The following is an 18,380-nucleotide window of genomic DNA, read 5'->3' on the forward strand; positions in this document are numbered from 1 at the left end:
ACTTATATCCACGGATGCCGGTATCTAGAGCTGCAGGGCTCTACCGGGAACCACAGCGGTCAAAGCAGCAGCCTGGCAGGCTGCCACCCCCAGGAGCCAGTGCCCTATGCCGGTGGTGCCTCCAGCATGCCTGTACCACCCTCCCCAGTCCCTGGTCACAGTAGTGCAGTGGGCAGTGTGGGGTCAGTATAGCCACACCAGAGGAGCTGCTGGCACACAGCACTGGCTCCTGGGAATGGCAGCCTGCCAGGCTGCTGCTTTTGCTCCTGCGGTTCCCAGTAGAGCACTACAGCTCCATGGATACGCATTTATATCCACAGATACAAATTTTATATCCACGCAGGGCCTTATAGAAGAGCCTGAAACAACCAACAAAGAGTCAGCATAATTTGAAACTTATCTTGGATCATCATGCAATATTGCCAGCTCAATCCATTTGTAGCACAATAGTGTTCGGAACAGCATTACTACATCTGAATATAAAAAGACCTGGAAAAGTGACCCCAGCACAGAAGTGACTGATGCCATTTGACTTGTGCTTTACGCACCTGATAGTGCAGGAAGAATAAGCCCCTGTAAGAAAAGTCTCTCTCAAAACATACCCTGAGCCCTGTAAAATGCCAAAGTGTAGTAGTAAATTGCCCAGTGGCTCCTCAGCCTCAGGCCCTGATTCAGCAACACATGCATTTAACTTTGTGACTTACGCACATATTTAAGTGCTTTGCCAAACTGGGGCTTACAAGACCATGAGTCAGTCTATGCAGAGCCCAGGCTCCATTAGGCCTAACAGTTACCTTTAGCTCTGGTATTAGTGAAATGAACCACCTCTCCTATATGCAGAGTGGCCAGAAACGAGTGTTTCAGCAAAAAGAGGTTTGATTTAAATTACTAGCAGAAAGAGCAAGAGTAAAATGCATCTTTCCCTCACATGAAAGGAGAGCAACAGTTCATAACATCCCTATGGGTGGGCAAACAAAGCAGGAATACACATCTCATATCCCAGGAAATGAAGAGAAAGAAGGCGGCTGCTCATTAATATTCCGTGCAGTGAAAATTTCCATTAGTCTCTCACAAATGAAAAATGCAAATAGTGATGCTGAAGAGCTCGAGCAGAACAAAAATTTTAGTGTCAAGTTATAAGTTATCACGAATAAAAAGGGTTTCTCTGCTCTTTATTCGCTCTGAGTTTCTGGAACCACTCACAATGGGATATACAGAAGCTACTGCTAGCGTACCTGATTTAGTCTCAGATTTCTCAGATGCCAGAAAAGCCTGTAATCAAAAGGGTTTAAAAAAAAAAAAAAAAGGTGTCCTTTTCACACCAGAAGGATCACCAGCTGCAATTCATTGCATCACTGGTCTCTGGCACACATCCATAGGCCCTGCCTCACACAGCACTATAAATACACAAAAGCACTTTTATAAGGGTTCGAAAAAAGTGCAAAGGAATAAGATTCAGGTAGATACATCGGGTTGAACTAAGTACTCAGAACAGTAAAAGGTTTTAATTACCAATTCCCACTTGCTTTTTACAAAAAGGCAATAAAAGGTAACAACTGGTATATTGTACACCTATTGTAGTGCATATAAAATGTAATATGGATGAGAGCTGTTCTATTAGCTAACTAGATGCCTTAGGCCTTGGCTACACTTGGAGGTCTGCAGCGCTGGGAGTTACAGCTGTCTTCGTACAGCTGTGTAGGGAAAGCACTGGAGTGTGGCCACATTGACAGCTACCAGCACTGCAGTGCGGCCACATTTGCAGCGCTGTTGGGAGTGGTGCATTATGGGCAGCTATGCCACAGAGCACCTCGTCCCATTTTGGCGTCGTGGGTTGTGGGAAGGGGTCGGAAGGGTGCGGGTCATTCTGCTTCCTGTCCCAATGCCCCGTGATGCATCGCTTTGCATCCCAGCAGTCCCTGTTTTTCCATCCACGTTTGGCACCATTGTGAGTCTCCCAATGGTTCTGTGCAGCACGATTTCTGTGGGAAATGGAGCCCGAACTGCTGAGGACTTTGCCGAAGAGTCTCACCAGCACATCACGTTTGGCAGTTGAGCTATTCCTTAAGCTCCAAAGTGACAGTGAGGAGTCAGACGACGACTGTGAGTCGCCTAATGCGTACGACACGACATTGCTTGTGGCTTTCACGGAAATGCTCAGCACCATGGAATGCCGATTTTAGGCTCAGGAAACAAGCACTGAGTGGTGGGATCACATTGTCATGGAAGTCTGGGATGACGAGCAGTGGCTGCAGAACTTTCAGATGAGAAAAGCCACTTTCATGGGACTGTGTGCTGAGCTCACCCCCACCCTGTGGCGCAAGGACACGAGATTGAGAGCTGCCCTGCTGGTGGAGAAGCAGGTGGCTATTGCAATCTGGAAGCTGGCAACTCCAGACAGCTACCGATTGGTCGGGAACCAGTTTGGAGTGAGAATGTCAACTGTTCGAGTCGTTTTGATGCAAGTTTGCAGGGCCATTAATCGTATCCTGCTAAGAAGAACCATGACTCTGGGGAATGTGCAGGACATTGTGGATGGCTTTGCAGAAATAGGTTTCCCTAACTGTGGAAGGGTGATAGATGGGACGCATATTCCTATTCTGGCACCACCCCACCTAGCATCCGAGTACGTTAATCGGAAGGGGTATTTCTCTATGATTCTCCAGGCGCTTGTGGATCACCGTGGGCGTTTCATTGACATTAACACAGGCTGGCCTGGAAAGGTGCATGATGCACGCATCTTTTGGAACACTGGACTGTTCAGGAAGCTGCAGGCAGGGACTTTTTTCCCAGACTGGAAGATCACAGTAGGGGACGTTGAAATGCCCATTGTGATTCTTGGAGACCCCGCTTACCCATTAATGCCTTGGCTCATAAAACTGTATACAGGGAAGCTTGACAGGAGCAAGGACCGGTTCAACTACAGGCTGAGCCGGTGCCGAATGACTGTGGTGTGTGCTTTTGGCCGTTTAAAAGGGTGCTGGCGATCTCTGTATGGGAAGCTAGACTGGGGGAAAGCCACATCCCTGCGGTTATATCCGCGTGCTGTACCCTCCATAATATTTGTGAAGGGAAGGGTGAAACATTCAGTCAGGCATGGACCTCTGAGGTTCCATGCCTGGAGGCAGAATTTGCACAGCTAGAGAGCAGAGCTACTAGAGAGGCCCAGCGCAGGGCTTCAAGGATCAGGGATGCCTTGAGGGAGGAATTTGAGGCTGAAAACCAACAGTAATGTTTGATGCCTTGCACGGGAGTGAAATGCAGTGGTTACAATGTTAGTAGGAATCTGTTTTTCCTATGCTGATTTGCAGTGCCTGTTTCTTTCCTGGGCTAAGGTATCTTTGACTTTCTGCAATAATAAAGACTGTTTTCAAAGCCAATAATTCATTTATTGAAAAGAAAATAACTTTATTGACAGACACAACATTTTGGGAACCTAAAAAGGCAGGGAGGTGGGGTGGGGAACTGTACAGTCACAGGTTTGAATATGTCCTGTCTGGAGTGCTGTGCAATGCCTGCTGCACTTCAGGATGCCTATACTGCATGGTGATGGGGGTTGAGTGCAGAGGGTAACGGTCGTAGCTCTCAGGGCTGATTGGTGAACGTACAGGAGTTGGAGGCAGCTGGTCAAGGGTAAGAACCTGAATGCTGGGAAGGGGGTTTGGAGCTGACATTGGGGCACAAGGGAAAGAGCTTTGGGACGGGGGGAGGAGGAGGCGGCATGGCAGTGCTCTGCCTGCATGGCTACGAGCGCCTGGATAGAGGACGCTTGGTGCGCCAGGATGCTTATCAACTGCTTTGTGCTTTTCTTCCTGGCCACTGCGTTTCTCTGGTGGATCCTGCTTTCCCTTTCCCTCCAGTCCTGCAGTTTTTTATTCTCTCTGGCAGAGTGATCCATAACCATTTGCAGCAGGTAGTCTTTTGCTTTTTCGCGGCTTCTTCCGCAGGTTTTGGAATCGTTAAACTGCTGTTAACACGGGCAGCTGAGAACTCAAGGTCGCTTGTGGAAAGGAAAACAAGGCAACACTTAACAGAGGCAACATTGTTTGTATCTCAGACAGTTATTCCCACACAGTGAAGGAGTTTACAGTCTTCACTTTAGCATAATTTTCCCATACCAAAGAGAGCGCACATAACCCACAGGAGCCCCGAAATGTTGAGTAAGGGGGACTGACTTGCTTCAGGGCTGTGCTGGGGTTTCTGTGCGTTGGGGAAAGCAAACAGCTGCAGGGGGCACCTACACTGAACACTCTCCCAACATTTTCTACAGGATTTAATCCTGGAAGATATCTCGCTGCTGCGGGTCACCTGGGAAGAGCGGGAGGGTCTTCTACAGCAATGCAGATTCCGCCCTGGCCCCTATGCAGCTTGCCTGGGTGCAGCAATGGTCCCCCCACCCCTCGCGGCACAGTGGAGCGGACACGTTAGCCTGACTGGGACAAGGACCACAGTGGCTCTCCGTATAAACTTGCGCAAGCGCATTGCCCACGCTCTGGCTGAAACTTTTGAAGAGATTACCGAGGCCGATTACCGCGACGTGACAGACCACATCAATGGGCTATTCCACATCTAGGCATGCATGCATGCATGCAGCCCTAACCCTCCCTCCTCTCCTGAAACATTTCCATCCTGAAAATAAAAGCCACTTACCGGGAACCCACTCCTCTGCTTGTCCTTCACCAAGTACCAGCTGCTGCGACTGGCTACCTTCCTCCTGGCTTGAGAAGAGCTCCTGGCTGCATGCCTCCTGGGACTCCGGGGTGTCTCCCCCCTCCCCAGTACCCTCACTCTCTGTTTCCTCCTCCCCCTCCGCCTCCACCTCCCCGCTCTGATGTGTCCATCATGGTCCTCGGATTGGCAGTGGGATCACCCCCAAGTATCGCGTCCAGCGCTTTGCAAAAATGGCAGATCGTGGGGGCAGCACCAGAGCGGTGGTTTCCCTCATGGGCTTTGCAATAGGCACTCCGCAGCTCCTTCACTTTAATCCTGCACTGCACCATGTCCCGGTCATGGTCCCTTTCCAGCATGGCCCTTGATATCTGCCCATAGGTATCGTAATTCCTATGGCTAGAGCACAGCTGTGACTGCACAGCTTCCTCACCCCAAACACTGATTAGGTCCAGCAACTCACCATTGCTCCATGCTGGGGCTCGTTTGGCGCATGGAGGCATGGTCACCTGGAAGGATTCACTGATTGCACTCCACACCTGGCTGAGCAAACAGGAAGGGGATTTTTGAAATTCCCGGGGCATTTAAAGGGCAGGTCACCTGAGGCCAGGGCAGTAGAGTTTGAACTGATGAGCAGAGTGGCTGAACAGGCATTCTGGGATACCTCCGGAGGCCAACAACAGCACTTTTGGTGGCCACACTGGCAGAGCAGCGCTGCATCACCAGCGCTGCAGTCGTTATTCCCCAGGCAGAGGTGGAGTACATGCAGTGCTGTAGCCAGGGAGATACAGCGCTGTATATGCCTTGCAAGTGTGGACGGTGAGTAAGCTGCAGCGCTGTAAAGCCACCACCAGCGCTGCAACTCTCCAGTCTAGCCAAGGCCTTAGGCATACAGAAGAGGGAGCTTGGCAGGTGGTTAACTATTGTGATGCCCAGATGTTTGAAGATACTGTATATGAAGTCTAGGCTTTAAGATTATCATGAAAACTTTTGAAAAGTGACTTCACTAGCCAGTCTGAATTCAGAAGTGGTTTTAATAAAAAAGAAAAAATACAGTTTGAGTTTTTGTACAGTAAAACTCCTATGTGTCACAGTACAATATGCCTCTTAAATTCTGTGTTATATAACCACTATAAAGGACAAATTGTAATCAATTCAAACACAGCAGGAAGATGTGTGGTGATGTATACTTGGATAGTTAGTATGTGAAATCTCTCTGATCACTCAATAACAGACCTAAAAGCGGCAATTCTTCAACAAAACAACTTCAGAAACACAGACTCCAACTTGAAGTTGCAGAACTGGAATTAATTTGCAAACTGGATACCATCAGCTTAGGCCTCAATAAATCCTGGGAGTGGCTGGGTCATTACAAAACCTAAACTTAATTTCCCCAATACTAATTTCTCCCTGCTGTTACTCACACCACCATGTCAACTCTGCAATGGGCAACTCTCTTACCACTTCAAGTTATTTTTCCTCCCTTGGTATCCTGCTGTTAATTGATTTAGCTCATTAGACTAACTTCACACTTGGTAAGGCAACTCCCATCCTTTCATGTATTTATACCTGCTCCTGTATTTTTCACTTCATGCATCTCATGAAGTTGGTTCTAGCCCACAAAAGCTTATGCCCAAATAAATGTGGATGAATTTAAACCTCAGAGCCATGAAACAGAATTAAGGTCATGCATGTAGACGGCAGAACCTCAGAGTTACGAACCAACCGGTTTGATAGACCCAGACCAGTGGGGTACAGAAGTCTGGTAGAGGGCAAATATACTGGTCACTGGAGGAGTAGTTTTCTGTTCCCTGAGTGACCACAGCAAGGGCTGCACTAGAGTAATCAGGAACCTGCTAGAACCAATTAAGGCAGACAGGCTGATTAGATCACCTGCAGCCAATCAAGGCAGGCTAATCAGGGCACCTGGGTTTAAAAAGGAGCTCACTCCAGTCAGGTGAGGGGGAGCCAGAGGAGAAGAAGTGAGTGTGAGGAGCTGGGAGCAAGAGGCACAAGGAGCTGAGTGTGAGAGGATATGCTGCTGGAGGACTAAGGAGTACAAGCGTTATCAGACACCAGGAAGAAGGTCCTGTGGTGAGGATAAAGAAGGTGTTTGGAGGAGGCCATGGGGAAGTAGCCCAGGGAGTTGTAGCTGTCATGCAGCTGTTACAAGAGACATTATAGACAACTGCAATCCACAGGGCCCCGGGCTAGAACCCGGAGTAGACGGTGGGCCCGGGTTCCCCCCAAACCTCCCAACTCCTGATCAGACATAGGAGAAGTTGATCCAGACTGTGGGGAAGATCACTGAGGCAAGCAAATCTGCCAATAAGCATAAGACCCACCAAGGTAGAGGAGGAACTTTGTCACACCGGTCAAGCACACCCCTCATTTGGAACCAGGAAGTATGCAATCAGGCAGCAGCAGAGACAACAACAAAAAAGCAAACAGCACAGTACAGTGTTAGACTACTAACAAAATTAAGGGAAAGTTTAAAAAAAGATTTGATGTGGTAAGGAAACTGCTTCTGTGCTTGTTCCATTTAAATTAAGATGGTTAAAAGCAGCTGTTTTCTTCTGCAAAGTAAAGGTTCAAAGCTGTATTAAGTCAATGTTCAGTTGCAAGCTTTTTAAAGAACCATAATGTTTTGTTCAGAGTTACAAACATTTCAGAGCTACAACCAACCTCCTCCATTCCTGAGGTGTTCATAACTATGAGATTCTCCTGTACTTATACACCCCCTTAAATCTGTATTCACTACAGTCCCTTCACAGTTCAGAGGACTATCCAACCTGAACACGTGTTTTGGTCCCTGTGCATAATTTCAAGGGGTGGAGTTTAAGTTGGGGATAAACAGGGGGAAACAGTAACGGGAGACTTGGAAATGGCAGAGATGCTTAATGACTTCTTTGTTTCAGTCTTCACTGAGAAGTCTGAAGGAATGTCTAGTATAGTGAATGCTTACGGGAAGAGGGTAGGTTTAGAAGAGAAAATAAGAAAAGAGCAAGTAAAAAATCACTTAGAAAAGTTAGATGCCTGCAAGTCACCAGGGCCTGATGAAATGCATCCTAGAATACTCAAGGAGTTAACAGAAGAGGTATCTGAGCCTCTAGCTATTATCTTTGGGAAATCACGGGAGACGGGGGAGATTCCAGAAGACTGGAAGGGGGCAAATATAGTGCCCATCTATAAAAAGGGAAATAAAAACAACCCAGGAAACTACAGACCAGTTAGTTTAACTTCTGTGCCAGGGAAGATAATGGAGCAGGTAATCAAAGAAATCATCTGCAAACACTTGGAAGGTGGTAAGGTGATAGGGAATAGCCAGCACGGATTTGTAAAGAACAAATCGTGTCAAACTAATCTGATAGCGTTCTTTGATAGGATAACGAGCCTTGTGGATAAGGGAGAAGCGGTGGATGTGATATACCTAGACTTTAGTAAGGCATTTGATATGGTCTCGCATGATATTCTTATAGATAAACTAGGAAAGTACAATTTAGATGGGGCTACTATAAGGTGGGTGCATAACTGGCTGGATAACCGTACTCAGAGAGTAGTTATTAATGGCTCCCAATCCTGCTGGAAAGGTATAACAAGTGGGGTTCCGCAGGGGTCTGTTTTGGGACCGGTTCTGTTCAATATCTTCATCAACGATTTAGATGTTGGCATAGAAAGTACGCTTATTAAGTTTGCGGACGATACCAAACTGGGAGGGATTGCAACTGCTTTGGAGGACAGGGTCAAAATTCAAAATGATCTGGACAAATTGGAGAAATGGTCTGAGGTAAACAGGATGAAGTTCAATAAAGATAAATGCAAAGTGCTCCACCTAGGAAGGAACAATCAGTTTCACACATACAGAATGGGAAGAGACTGTCTAGGAAGGAGTATGGCAGAAAGAAGTCTAGGGGTCATAGTAGACCACAAGCTTAATATGAGTCAACAGTGTGATACTGTTGCAAAAAAAGCAAATGTGATTCTGGGATGCATTAACAGGTGTGTTGTAAACAAGACACGAGAAGTCATTCTTCCGCTTTACTCTGCGCTGGTTAGGCCTCAGCTGGAGTATTGTGTCCAGTTCTGGGCATCGCATTTCAAGAAAGATGTGGAGAAATTGGAGAGGGTCCAGAGAAGAGCAACAAGAATGATTAAAGGTCTTGAGAACATGACCTATGAAGGAAGGCTGAAGGAATTGGGTTTGTTTAGTTTGGAAAAGAGAAGACTGAGAGGGGACATGATAGCAGTTTTCAGGTATCTAAAAGGGTGTCATCAGGAGGAGGGAGAAAACTTGTTCACCTTAGCCTCCAATGATAGAACAAGAAGCAATGGGCTTAAACTGCAGCAAGGGAGATTTAGGTTGGACATTAGGAAAAAGTTCCTAACTGTCAGGGTAGTTAAACACTGGAATAGATTGCCTAGGGAAGTTGTGGAATCTCCATCTCTGGAGATATTTAAGAGTAGGTTAGATAAATGTCTATTAGGGAGGGTGTAGACAGTATTTGGTCCTGCCATGAGGGCAGGAGACTGGACTTGATGACCTCTCGAGGTCCCTTCCAGTCCTAGAGTCTATGAGTCTATGAGCTATGTAAGTTTAGTCACCCTCTATCTCCTGGAAGGGCATGAGCAGTAGCATAGCTTGGGGGGGGTGTGGCCGCTCCCCTGAGCACTCACTCTGCACTTCCCAGCACGTCCGGGTCTTTGGCGGCACTCACTTCGGGCTCTGCGGCATGTATCTTGCAGCAGCAGCTCCTGCTTCCCCCGCCCTCGCTTTGTGGCGGCCAGGTAACGCTCCTCCCTGTGCCCACTGGGGGTAGCCTGCTACCTTGCAGCTCCAGCATGGGTTTCCCACAGGCAGCTCTGGGTCTTCGGCGGCAATTCGGTGGCAGGTAATTCGGTGCGGTGGGTTCTTTGGCAAGACTTGGGTTTTTCTTTTTTTTCCTCTTTGCTGCTTCGCAGCGGGTGGTGCCTTCTTTTCCCCCGTGTTCACTCCCCCTGCTCTTAGAACCTGGCTATGCCACTGGGCAGGAGATAGAGCTAGGCAAACATAGTTTTCATTAATATAGCGTTGACAATGCATCGCCTCCGCTTGAGGAAATCGTGCTAGAGAGACTGAAGGGCACATCTCTCTGAGCTCCAACCTCCCCCTGGAGTTTTTATGTCCTTGTTAAGCTTGGAAGGGCCCTGGGGAGTGGGAAATGTGGGACGGCTACAAGGCCATGCACCAGCTGGACATACAAAGGGAGAAGAAACAGTGGTGCCTGAGTCTCCTACCCCAAATCTGGGGCTAGTATATGGGGAAGGGGTTCTGCCCACATTTCTGCAGTATGAGGTGGCCCATTCATCGCAATAAGATGTTCTCAGTTGGATGAAAATGAATGTCTTCCTTTCCCAGTAGCCCCACATCAACATACCTGCTTCAGATTCAGATACAAAACTGCACTGGATACTTTGGACTGTCCCGGGGGACTTGGGCAGATGGCATTAGGGGCAGGACTTGTTCCCTTAAGTCAACACAAATGTTTCAGTTTGTGTCAAAGGATTTCCTGAGGAAACTGCTTGTAGAGATGTGAACTGTCTGTTTAAAAAAAAAAAAGCTACTAAAGATTTTATAGTATAATAATTTGAAGTATTTCTGAAGTGGTCCTTGGTAAAGCTGAATAGCTGAGCTCAGGGACAGTCCCACTAAGTTTTATGAAGGTCACCGCCTCAGTTTTGTCCTAGCTTTGCACCAAAAGTCCTAAGAAATCTGAAAACGTTAAAAAGGAGCATACTTTGTGGGGACTGTATCTTAGAAATCTGACCAAATGACTACAGATTTACAAAACTTTCAAAAAGGACCTGCCATTAAAAGCAGAAAGCAAGCAGAGAGTAGTAGTAGTGTGCACAGTAGTCATTCTGAGGACAAAATTTAAACTCACTCCTTGGGTGGTGATCAGGTTCAATGGCTGTATGTTGCACTGATCTACCCAGTGACTAACGTCAAGCATGCCTCTATACACTCTTGCTTGCAACACAGCACCAATCATGCAGCACATGCACAAGTCACACTCCCTCTGGTGTGGAACTTCACTGTCAGCAGCCTACAGAACCAGAGAAAACCCCTACTATTTTAAAACAGGGTTTGCCCAGTGCATCAGTAGGTGCTGGACAAAAGCCCAGTTCAAATCCATCTGGGTGATCACTTTTCAATCGTGATAGTATCCATGCAATAATGAGAGCCACACTGCAAGAATTAGAAAGTTTACTGACAGGACCTTTAACCCTCTGTGACCCACTAACTTGGTGGGAACACCCTGCACCCCCATGTTCATCCTTATAATATGATTGTGTGGTATCCAGTGCAAAGTGTGTCATGTTGGGTGTCTTCAGAAGGCTCATGATGCACTAAGCATTGTTGTTACAGTAATAGGTTGTAATTTCACGTATATAGTTAGGAGGCTGAAAATGTGTCCTCATGGCTTAAAACAAGTCCAGGCAAAACTCTCCAGGAGCAGAGGGGCAGGTCACACCTCATCAGGGCATGTGTGGGACAAACCCAGCCTCACAGGAACAAAAGGACACTGGCCTAGGCAGCAACAAAGGATCTGTTGGACTCCGAAGTGAGTCACCCCATTTCCCTTGGTCAGTTTGGGACTACAATGAGGTAGTGCTCACCTGACTCTGAAGGGGGGGGCAAAGCCAAGAGGGAAGAAAGAACATGATAAAAGGGAGAGACATTTGCCATGCTCTTCCTCTCTTCCACCTTCATCTACAGACATCACCACCAAGCAACTGATCAAAGCTCTGATCAAAGGGGAGAGCCTGGCTGAAGGGCAACCGGACAGTCTGTGGTGAGAAGCATCTAAGTTAGTAAGGGCATTGAAAGTGTTAAGATCAGCTTAGAATGCGTTTTGCTTTTATTTCATTTGACCAAATCTGACTTCTTGTGCTTTGACTTACAACCACTTAAAACCTATCTTTTGTAGTTAATAAATGTTTGTTTATTCTACCTGGAGCAGTGCGTTTGGTCTGAAGCGCGTCAGGGACTCACCTTGGGATAACAAGCCTGGATATCAATTTCTTTGTTAAACTGATGAACTCTTAGGTTTGCGACATTCAGTGGGCATTACTGGACACTGCAAGATAGAGATGCTTGGGGCTGTGTCTGGGACCAGAGATACTGGGTAGTGTCATTCATTTGCATAATCCAAGCAGCAGCTGGCCAGAAGTGCTCACTCACATAGCTGGGAGCAGCTTCCATGCTGGAGCAGCGGTGGGCAAACTACGTCCTGGGAGCCACATCTGGCCCTTCAAACATTTTAATCTGGCCCTCAAGCTCCTACTGGGGAGCAGGGTCCAGGGCTTGCCCCGCTCTGGCACTCCCGCCAGGAAGCAGAGTCGGGGGCTTGCCTCACTCCATGCGTGCTGTGGCTCTGCACAGCTCCTGGAAGCATCAGCATGTCCCCCCCCTCCAGCTCCGACAGAGTAGCAGCCAGGGAGCTCCATATGCTGCCCCTACCCCAGGCACCACCTCTGCAGCTCCCATAGACCAGAACCGCAACCAATGGGAGCTGCAGGGGCGGTGCCTGCAGACAGAGCAGCGCACAGAGCTGCTGGCCGTGCACCCGCATAGGAGCCGGAGGGGGGACATGCCACTGCTTGAGGTAAGTGCCACCTGGAGCCTGCACCCCTGACCCCCCTCCTGTGCCTCAACCCCTTCTCCCAGCCCTGATTCCCCTCCTGCTCTCCAAACCCCTCAGTCCCTGCCCGGAGCCCCCTCCTGCACCCTGAACTCCTCATTTCTGGTCCCATCCCAGAGCCTGCATGCCCAGCCAGAGCTTTCACCCCATCCCAACCCCCAATTTCGTGAGCATTCATGGTCCACCACACAATTTCCATACCCAGATGTGGCCCTTGGGCCAAAAAGTTTGCTCACCTCTGTGCTAGAGGCTGTACATGAACAGCCCTGGAGTGAGGGTTCTCACAGCAGAGCAGAGTAGGGCTAGCTCCCAGAGTCAAGGATTGGAGTGACCTAGCAGATCACTGGTCCAGATAACACCAGGGGAATGTCACACCCTCCATCTCTGCACATATTCACGTAAGAACTTTGTCCCTAAATTTGCCCCATTAACCCTACTACAAGCCATGAGAATCCACAACAAGTTTCAAGAAAAATCTTTGTATGCTTGTGAATTTTAAAGCATACTGAGAAAAAAAAAATGGATCCTTAAAAAACACTCATCTCAGCTTTATGAGGCAACAAGAGTTGACCCTTGCTGGATCCTCTGCTAGACCCTCAATTCTACACCCACCTTGTCCGTTAGTCTCATGAAGACCAATCGGCAAGTGGGAAATGGAAAGGAATGGGTCTGAGAACAAGGACACCCTTTGTTTTTTTCAACACTTGTGTTGCTGGCTGGGTGACAGCAGTGATCACATGCAGCTGGAATTGCTGCATCCCTTCTCAGGGAGATTGTGCTTCTCTGCTGAATGGAAGGCCACCCTGAAGTTGAGAGCTACAAGGTTAGATGACTGCATCCATTTCTTAAATTCAGCCCAATCTCACAAGAGCAGGATTGCCATAAAAGCTGCACGAATTAGCAAGTTTTTGGTATTTTTCTTAAAGCCCCAGCTCCTAGTGTCCCATGATTATGTGGGCAAGAAGAACATGGGATATATCTATATAATATTCTTAAAATTAATGTGTACCTCTGTCTATTTGATTATGATCATGCTGTCTGCCACAGGGCTACAAAGAGTTAACTCAGTCCTAAGTGGTTTTTGCATATCTGCAGGAACCAGACTTAATGGCTGTAAATATTTAAGCACTTCTTAAACTGATAGTACAGGTTCTGTTGTTTCATCTGTCCACATAGCGGACAACCACCACCTAGCTTGGGACAGAGCCTTCAGGCATGAAATCTTAAACAGAGCATTTAAAAAATGTTACAAAAGCAGCCAAGAAAGGTCTGCAGAAAGGTAGATCTCCAGCTGTGGGAGAGTGCATGGCATAAGTGAGCAACCTCCAACCCCAAAATATTTAAAGCATACTTTGTTATTTGAATCCTTGTCACCAATTTCTATGTTCCTCTAGATAAACAAATACTTGGTTTTCAAGAAGCTGTTTGGTTTCACTGGATTCTCCTACTGATCGCAGCCTCCTAGGGGAAATCACTGGTAATCACCAAATCCAGTTGGGCCTGCTAAGCAGACATGGTTGGTGCAACGTTATCTGATTGAAATATGACCATGTAGATTATTTTTGTTACCACTGTTATATAATTGCAACAAATCTTGTACGAAGTGTGGCATTTAAAATGTCTGTGGAAGAATTATTATCTGCTGAATGATTGTGCTATTTGTATACATGAATCATTTTTGTATTTGAAGTTATGAAAATTAATTATGTACCTATATTTCAAATATTTGCTCCTGTGGTAACACCCCCAAGGCATTTAGCCTGCACATCTAGGGATCTAGTCAAGTTAAATGGCCCATCAAGGAACACTTAACTTACAATGGACCATGGGAGATGCCTATCTACACTTAGGCCTTGTCTACACTACAAAGTTGCAGCGCTGGTGAGGGGGTTACAGCGCTGCAACTTAGGATGTGTACACACCTGCAGGGCATTACCAGCGCTGCAACTCCCTGTTTGCAGTGCTGGCCGTACACCCGGTCGTGCCTCGGGTGTAGAGGATCCAGCGCTGGATCACCAGCGCTGGTCATCAAGTGTAGACACTCACCAGCGTTTTTGTTGACCTCCGTGGAATAAGCAGGTATCCCAGCATACCTGAGGAAGCCTCTCTGGTAATCAAGCAAACTCCACTGCCCTCCAAGCAGGTCTCCTTCCCCGCGGTGTGCTCTGGCGTTCCCCGACCCCCTCCTCCAAGCAGGTATCCTTCCCCGCGGTGTGCTCTGGCGTTCCCCGACCCCCTCCTCCAAGCAGGTCTCCTTCCCCGCGGTGTGCTCTGGCGTTCCCCGACCCCCCCTGCCAGCAGGTATCCATCCCCGTGGTGTGCTCTGGCGTTCCCCGACCCCCGCTCCAAGCAGGTCTCCTTCCCCGCGGTGTGCTCTGGCGTTCCCCGACCCCCGCTCCAAGCAGGTCTCCTTCCCCGCGGTGTGCAACAGCGCTGCAGCGTGGCCACATCTAACACCACTTGCAGCGCTGGTTGCTGTAAGTGTGGCCACTCTGCAGCGCTGGCCCTATACAGCTGTACTAATACAGCTGTAACAACCAGCGCTGCAAAATTGTAGATGTAGACATACCCTTGATGGACTTTCCTGTGATGGCCTCTACTATGACTAAGCGAAGCACGCATGGACATGTGACTTGACCATGTGACTCCAAACACCAACTTGTCCCCTGTAATTTTTCACAGTAAGAACAATGGATTCCCTTCACTTGGCAGAAGCTATAAAAGGCCATGGAAACATCTCCATAGTCCAGAGGTTTGAACAGGAAAGAGGCAAAACGAACTTACACTAATGTGAACATTCTAAGCAAAGGACTGAAGATTTTCCAATGATTTGGAAGCAGAGACTAACAAACCACCAGTTTATTCCATCACTGCTACAAGCCTGATCCAAGAACTTTGCATTTACTGTATGTATTTGATTCCTTTAGCCAATTTTAACTCTCATCTTTCTTTCTTTTTATAAATAAACCTTTAGATATTAGATACTAAAGGATTGGCAATAGCGTGATTATTGGGTAAGATCTGAGTTATATATTGACCTGGGTATGTGGCTGTTCCTTTGGGATCAGAACCACCCTTTTGTTCGATGAAATTTGTTTTAAATAACCACTCATCATTAAGTCTAGTGTCTGGGTGTTGAATCCAGGACTGGAATACCTAAGGAGGCTGCAATTATGACTTCTTGTTAGCCAGTGTGGTCAAAAGGAAGTTTACTTTTGTTGCTGGTTTGGTATCTCTCAAGGAAGAATAACCACCAGTTTTGGTGTGTGTCTATCCTTTTTCCCCAGCAGCTTGTCCTGAATTTGGTATGGTCAGCTGTGACCCACAACTTAGTAAATAGGGGTACTGTAACCTGGAGATCCAGTTCAAAAGTCGGTTGAATCATGGGATTTCACTCAGAAGTGCAGGTGTTGGACCTGTACAAGGTGCTACTTGTAAAAGGACTCCAACAGGGCAGAAGGAGAGAGAAGAGAGGCAGGTCAAAGGTACAGTCCATCCTGAACCATGACAGAGAGAAATGAAAGCTGAGATTCTCTCTTTCTAATACTCATAGTTGTGATACACAGGTTGTGACTCAAGTATACTCTAAAGGCTTAAAAAATCAAGAAGGCAGGTAAAAGGCACTCAGTTTTTTCTTCTTAAATCTCAATTCTGTTCATCTACTGACTAAACCAAATATGAACACTTAAGACTTTTTAAACATTCTGCGTATATTTCAGATAACTGGACAGTTCATCTTCAACATGTTCTTCCACACGCTAGAAGCCTTTTCCGCATTGATTCTTTTTCTTAAGTCAAGTCCACTTCAGCCCTGTAAGACTGATTGTTCACTATTCAAGTTTACCTGTCCCCATTAAGTTCCCCCACTTCTATTAATCATCCCTTCAGGTGTGTTTGTAGTGCACATTAAGCGCATTAGCAAGTTTTGTCCTGTTCTCTGGAATTTGGTCTACCAATGTTCTCTTCACATTTCCTCATCATACACTGTTTCCTGTTCTGCCTCTCCAACCTTTAAATCAGAATAGCTTTTAAGTCCCCTCTAATGCCTCATCATAGACGCTGACTGCATGGGTGCTCTGAGGCTGGAGCACCCATGGGGAAAAACTGGTGGTGCTCTGCACCCACTGGCAGCACCCCGCCCCAGCTCACCTCCACCTCCTCCCGTGAGCATGCTGCGTCTCCGCTTTTCCCCATGGCTCTCAGCGCTTGCACTGCAAAACAGATGTTTTGCATGGCAAGAGCTGGGAGGGAGGGGGGATGAAGGGGAACACGGTATGCTCACAGAAGAGGTTGGGGGAGCTGAGCACCCACCGGCGCAAGTTGGCACCTATGTGCCTCATTATTTTGATGTTAATAAAATTCTTAACTATCTTAAACCAAATAACTGCATTTTCCAGCATAGTCTCATTATATCTAACCCCCTTCCGCCTCCCCCCCCCACCCCGAAAAAGCCACCACACCTAAACACTAAGTTTATTTTGTGTGGCCACAGATCATCCTCTAGATTAGCAAGAGTTCTGATCATCCTTCATCTCTCCATTCAAATCTGTTGTCTTTTCAAGATAGGTTTCTTGTATGGCCACCAATACACCTACCCAGTTTCTTTTCAGGATGGAGACTTTTGTACTTTGTATGTTCTTATAATATACTTCTTCACTGCTTGACTTTATCATTTAGCCTCAATTTGTTCAAGAAAGCTGGTGAAGTTTCCATATTTTCTCTCAAAATGCTTAAACAGAAATTACACATTCAAAATCCATCACGATTGCCACAGATGACCTCTGAACAAAGGGTAATAGGCAGCTGAATGTCTACGATATTGACATTTCCTGAATTAAACAAGTCCAAGTTCAAAATTCATGGAGCACAGACATTAAGATTTGTCACTTCAAATAAGATTTATATAGTCTACCATTCATTACAAAGAACAAAAACTAGTCATAGTTCACTGTGGGATGTACCTTGCCCATGTTTGAGGATTTCTCAACCATTATTAGAAATAGTGCAAGAAAAAAGGCTCTTTAAAAAATAAATCTTACCCACATTATACAAGAAATTATATCTTCCTAACTAGTACAAAAACTTTCCACCAAGGAGAGTCAATTTTGTTTGATCAGGAGGCTCATGCTACCCATGCTTCCCTGCATAACCTATGATGGACTTGAAGAAAAAAATCCCACATCACTGGACGCACATGCACACATATGCAGAGCCATTAATACGTCAAAAGAGATTAGAGACCTGGAAAGAACAATTTCTGCATAATAAAATGGCAACTCTTTCGGAAAAGGTGTCAGTCAAACTGGTTTTTTTACATCCTAGTGTTAATTATTATATTACAGGTTACTAAGAGAAGGGAAATATTTGTATGCAACACAGGTAGTTACAGTCTCTTATTCTGTGCTTCATACAGCAAAAATGGAGGAGATTTATCACTGATAAATTACACCATCTGTATGGAAGCAACAAGATCAGATATGAATTAATCTGTTGTGAACCCTAATTTTGAGCTGAGTAGTTGTTTTCACATTTAAATTACAACGAAGAGTATCATTAGAAAGAGAAGCCACGGTACGACTTTTAATCAGGCTAGTTCATTTCAAGTCTAAACACTAACATAACCGAAATGATGGCAGCAAGGCAAAAAAAGAAAACAAGCACACCATTACCCAAAAAAGTAAGTTTTATCTTCAGCCAAAATTATCAGGAAGCAGAGACTCTCTCTCCAATTGCCACATACCTTGGATGCTTGGGGCGTTGATATCACATGAACAGTGCTGGGTTTGACTCCGTTAGCCTTAGGTCGTTTATAGAGAGCAAATCTGCTTTTCCTACGTCCTCTGTCACCATTAGGGAGGGAGCCATTGTACCTAAGAACAAACAAGAAGTTCATGTTTATTCCATACTTTCTGGCTTGCAGCAGGGAAGGGAAGCAGAGCGAGAAATGAAACTATCAGATCACGTGCCATAAAGATTACAAAGCAAGGGGCAGCACTACCTGGAGCAAGAAAGTTTACTTAGGAAACAGAA

The 18,380-nt window shown here is 46.5% G+C and overlaps 1 protein-coding gene across 2 annotated transcripts in view; it reads right to left on the reverse strand.

Moving 5' to 3' along the window:
• The window catches only part of PELI2 (pellino E3 ubiquitin protein ligase family member 2), a 124,835-nt gene that overhangs the window by 67,590 nt on the left and 38,865 nt on the right, over nucleotides 1–18,380 (reverse strand). For both annotated transcript variants that reach the window (XM_050952670.1, XM_050952671.1), the window contains one exon: nucleotides 18,091–18,220. In XM_050952670.1, the coding sequence (XP_050808627.1) occupies nucleotides 18,091–18,220 (130 nt within the window). The remainder of the gene's footprint in view (nucleotides 1–18,090; nucleotides 18,221–18,380) is intronic.

This window comes from Gopherus flavomarginatus, chromosome 5 (assembly GCF_025201925.1).
Source record: "Gopherus flavomarginatus isolate rGopFla2 chromosome 5, rGopFla2.mat.asm, whole genome shotgun sequence".
Lineage (NCBI taxonomy): Eukaryota > Metazoa > Chordata > Testudines > Testudinidae > Gopherus > Gopherus flavomarginatus.